Source organism: Anopheles darlingi, chromosome 2 (assembly GCF_943734745.1).
Source record: "Anopheles darlingi chromosome 2, idAnoDarlMG_H_01, whole genome shotgun sequence".
NCBI lineage: Eukaryota > Metazoa > Arthropoda > Insecta > Diptera > Culicidae > Anopheles > Anopheles darlingi.
In genome coordinates this window covers 12186772-12191771 of record NC_064874.1, presented here as the reverse complement: position 1 = coordinate 12191771, position 5000 = coordinate 12186772, and the positions used below count along the sequence as shown (strand labels likewise).

Here is a 5000-nt window from a genome sequence, read left to right as displayed (position 1 = left end):
CAGCAACGGAACGTTTATCCTCTCCTGTACCTATATGGCACACTCATTGTCAGCCACACTACGGCTACTGACCAATGCATTCGAATCGAATAGATCCCCATACAGCACACCGGATCCGTGATCCGGACGGACACACCCGGTACGGAGCTGCTTGGTCATTTGTGCGTAATTTATCTCGGAAGCGAATCCTAGCTGGCGCTGTCTGACGTTTGGTTCCGGTTTCGGGTTCGGGGACAAGAAAATTCAAATCAGGAAAGCGCCGGGTGGGGGTAGCGTGAGCATCTTGGCGCCAGTTATGCTAATAGGCAACGCGTAGCCCATGCCACAAAGCGGCCTAAATTGTCAGAAAATAGATTACGCATCGTAGGATGTGCCAGGGAGCCGGACAGTCCGTCGTCGGTCACCCTGCAGCCTGCCTCGATTTGCTTCCGGCCGTTTGTCGGACAGTGAACTTAGCGCCGCGCATCCTTGGCCTTGAAGACGCTTGTTTTTGGGGAATGGAAAACAAACACTTTTTTTTATCCAAAAAACCATGGCATCCCGTGACCATACGAGCCTGTCAACGGAGAAGTCGTTTCGGGTTTCAGCAAATACATCGCATACTGTGTTAGTCCGCGGATGCGCCATAAAAAATGGTTTCGCGAGTCGCCCGAAAGCAACACATCAGCAGAGGAATCAACCATAAAATGACCGTCCATTGTGACCACCAGGGGCCGGTCCGGACGGATTTAATTTCCTTTCTGATTCCTCTTCCTGATTCGTTCGCGGTCCGCTTGATGGAACCGGACTTTTTGTTTTCACACGGCGCTGCATTAATTAATCCCCGGCGCCATTCTCGTCGGCGGCACCATCTTTTCCTGGCGGTGGAGCAGGTTAGTTGAGCAGAAGAGAAGAGAAAGCCAAGTGGCTTTATCGCCTGCCCGGTGACCACCACCACGAGGACCGCCGGATAAATGATAATTGAATTGATTTACAGTTGAATTCATTGTTGCTTGACTCCACTGGGGGTGGTTTTTTTGTTTTTCATTTTATTTTGGTTTCAAGTTCACATCTGGCCACCTCATCCGGGCTGCTGCGGCCGGCTCATTGTTTAATCGAATTCCGTTCTGCAAAACCTGCTTTGCATGGCAATTCTCAATTCCCCGAGGTGAAAGCCATTTCCATATAAATGCGCCACTTGATTGGGCTTTTTGGTGAAAATATCTTTTGAAAAATGTAAATCATCCTCCCCGGTGCGAGTGCCCGTATGGTGGTGAGCATTGGGAGATTCAAAATCAATACATCACGACCTTACGCACCCAAAGGACACTCTGTCAACAGTGCGTTTCCCACGTCCAACAGTCCGTAGTGAACCGGTTTGGTTTTCGCTCAGAATAGATGCGTTCTGATCAAACAAACCGAAACCATTTAACGTCGATGATGAAAGGACTCTCGACTGATGTTTATTCGCTTTGTTGACGACACACTGCCGAGGTCCATCCTCGGAGTAGAGCTTACGGATAGCCACCGGGTTTTGGAGTGATATGCGAAGAAAATAAACAATACGTGCAGTGGCATGCGTCGAAACTCACGTGTTTGGGGATCGAGAACGGAAGGTTTGATTCGGTTGCTTGGATTGGCAAAGGGATTAGTCCGGTTTGCCCGATACCATGTTTACAATGACGTTTGCCATCTTACCGCTCGGCTATTTTGGGACCAAATCAATCGATGACTGACTGTTGAAACATATCCATTAACCAGCTGCTGAGATTCACCACAATTAGCATGAAATTGTTTTATGGAAACGATTATCTGTTCTTCGAGGTTATGGATGATGTGGAAAAACATCTCTAATGCAGAACCCTCACAAAGCATCACAAAGATGCAGAAGACTTTCGATGAAATTCGCGAAACATCCTCCGCTGTCTGACTGCTCCCTAGTTAGTCATTGCATTACACGATTGTTAGTCACGGTTAGTCAGTTCCATCATCGCAAACAAAGGTGCTCGTAACAGACGACATCGTTTCATCGTTTCAACTCCATCGTTCCTCATGCGTCAATGATGGAGCATCGCCCTGTTGAGGAACGCTTTTCGGCCGGTCACGCACACGATGATTAACAGTTCGAAATTTTGTTGAATTGCTGAACCGAACACGTCGACAAATGGCAGTGTCGACACACATTGTTCACGACGGTGTCGTCGAGACCTATTCATCACACACCGGCGCCAATGTGCCATGTGTTCTATTTAGCAAAGCTTTCACCAAAATTCACGAGTTGCAGATTGAATCGCAATTTTCCGTCAGAGGAGAACGGCTTCCAGAAGTCTCTCGAAAGAACTATCTATGGATACGACAAGGCCAAAGTTGCGCCACAGAGCTTCAGGTGTAGCAAAGTTGTACATAAATCATTAGAAACGGCTCACAATGACTCCGGCCTCGGGAACAAAAGCCCCAACCAGACACATAAGAACTTTCCGCATACGGGTGACAGCCGGATTTCAGCAAAATTGCTTTCTGCTGGTATCTATGTTCCGTACTTCATACCAGACGAACTGGCCAGACTCCAATGAGGAAGAGGAGACAGAAAGAGAAAGAGAGAGAGTTCGTCTTTGTGTGTTTGTGTGTGTGGTTGAGCTCAGATTTAGTATGTTCCACTAATCTACGCCTTAGCAATGTGCCACAGTATCATAATTAGAATTCAAAACGAAACATAATAGTCTAACTTACCACCACCACCACCACCACCACCACCTCATTGTCACCTAGTGTACGGGTTGCTGATGGCCGGAGCCAGTGGGACGGCACTCTACTGGGCACGTAGCTCGCTCGTGACACTGATGCTATCGGCGAGCTACATCACTATCTGCAGCATAGCATCGACGGCCCTGGTCGGATCGGTGGTGGCCATGTTTCCCACCTCGATGCGGTAAGTATGGGCGCGGGGGGGGGGGAGTGGAACAGCTTGCGACTCCCCGATTCGCCCCTTTGACCTGCTAATGGAACACTTGAAGGAACTTTCTCGCATTTCTTGCTTCACAGAACGATGGTCGTCTCGCTGACGATGATGTTCGGTCGCACCGGTTCCATAATCGGCAACATCGTATTCCCCTATCTGATGGCTCTCGGCTGCCTGCCGCCCTTCGTCATGATCGGGGCCATCGTTATGGGTAAGTAGCATGGTGGCGTCCGTCGTGCCCCCGGCCACGTGATTTTAATTGTTCGATTTCTGGTCACAGCTGTCGCCCTGGTCTCACGATTGTTACCTCGAACAGTGAAAAAACCTCTCCAGTAGCAGCAGCAGCAGCAGAAGCCACACCCAACTGGGCTGGGAGCCGAGTTCTCGTGGCTGGTAATTGCTTAATCAATAACGAGCCTGCTCTTTGGTCTAATCCTTCTGGTGTATCGTCCAGTCCAGTCAAATCAGCAAACCAACCAGCCAACCAAGGCAGCAGAAGGCCATTATTATTATTTGTAAAAGTCGAGCCGCGAGTGGATTAGATGCCAGAACAATAAAACAATAATTTAATCCAGCACCGGTCTCCACAAACCCGATCTGTACACCAAGCGTCGAGGGTACGACGTACCAGCACCAATTCCATCAACAAATTCCCGCATCGAATTGGCTCGCAAATTATGCTCTAGTGGGAAGCGAACGTGAGCGCGGTTTGTACAGAGAAATGGTAAGGGATATCCCAGACGCTGCCGTTCCCTTGTTTCAGATAATTATTCCGTTGTTTTCTGACGTTTCTGACGTCTGAAGTGTGAGCCCGACGACGACGCTCCGAAGGATGATGGCTGTGACAGATGGTAAAGTTTATCGTTTACAATTTTCATTATCTTACCGCCAACCGGCCAACCGACCCGTTATTAATAAAGGTAATGAAAGGGATAAAAGGGTGTCTGTCTGAGGGTTCGCGCCAGGTTCACGGAACCCAAAGTCATGTGGCTCTGTTTGACAAAACTATTCCGCAAGAGGAACCGCCGCCTGCTCTGACCGCAGCGTGCGGCTGCGAGGGAAGTCGCACGGAGAAGTGTTTACCGTTGGGAACGATGCGACGAGTTGCGATATCCGGACAACCGGAGTACCGGTGGGCAAAGTGGGATAAACTTTGTCCTGGCCGCTATGCCAGCACCTTGGGAAGCCAAAGTTTCCGACCAATCGGCGGTGTACAGTGTCTAGTGGGATCGACATTGACACGTCTCCTATGGGTTCACATGTACCCCTTCCTGGAACCGGTTTAACTCTACTGAAGATTCTTGTGAAACCCAAAACCCGACCTATATCCCTGCGTACGGCCAAGGAGTCGATCCTAGTTCCATCGTGGTCGTAAGTTGGAGAAGAGTTCTTCAAAATTCAGAAAATGAATACCGAAATTTCGGATCAAGTAGCCTGAGCCGGAGCGGTGAAGTTTTCTGTCCCATTCGGCAAGCTAGGCTAGGCCCCTTCGATCCCACAGGTGCTGGCCCCTGATGGATGGGTTTTGCCGAACCACTCGACTGCATCGCCGGAACGACACAGGAAGACGAATGCGGATGTGGATCTCGTGTGTCACTACCCGGTGCCCAACGCACGCACATTACATCATCCAAGGAAGGAGGTTACGCGTAATTCAATTATTTCAGATGCTTAAGATTAATTGAGTTTGACTGCTGAGTGAAAGGCACACGGTACCAATGCTCGGCCGGGGGGCTACCCCTATGCAAGCGGAGTTTTCTTTCAGTTTCAATTTAGAATTCAAACAGCTTCCTTGAATGCCTGCCGCTTCCTGAAATCCGGAAGCTGTGTGTGAACTCTTCTTCTTAACTACCACTTCACGCCGTATCTTTGCTCATAATGAAGGGAAATGAATTAAGTATATGTAATGAAATCTAATTTTTCATCACTCGTTAGAGGCTCCCCGAGGGCCGAAGGATTTTCTCTGAAACCGAAAATATCATCAAACAGGGAGCTTAACTCAACTAATTCGTATGATCCCAAGAATTAAAAGGTTCAACTTTCGCCGCAAACGGCCTCAAAC

At 49.0% G+C, this 5000-nt stretch overlaps 1 protein-coding gene across 2 annotated transcripts in view; it reads left to right on the top strand.

Annotated features, from left to right (window-relative positions):
- Positions 1–3529, top strand: part of LOC125950949 (solute carrier family 22 member 7-like) — a 10824-nt gene extending 7295 nt beyond the window's left edge. For both annotated transcript variants that reach the window (XM_049679354.1, XM_049679355.1), the window contains exons 9-11: positions 2749–2908; positions 3022–3149; positions 3219–3529. In XM_049679354.1, coding sequence (XP_049535311.1) covers positions 2749–2908; positions 3022–3149; positions 3219–3274 — 344 coding nt within the window. In that variant the 3' untranslated portion in view covers positions 3275–3529. The remainder of the gene's footprint in view (positions 1–2748; positions 2909–3021; positions 3150–3218) is intronic.
- The last annotated feature ends 1471 nt before the right edge of the window (positions 3530–5000 follow it).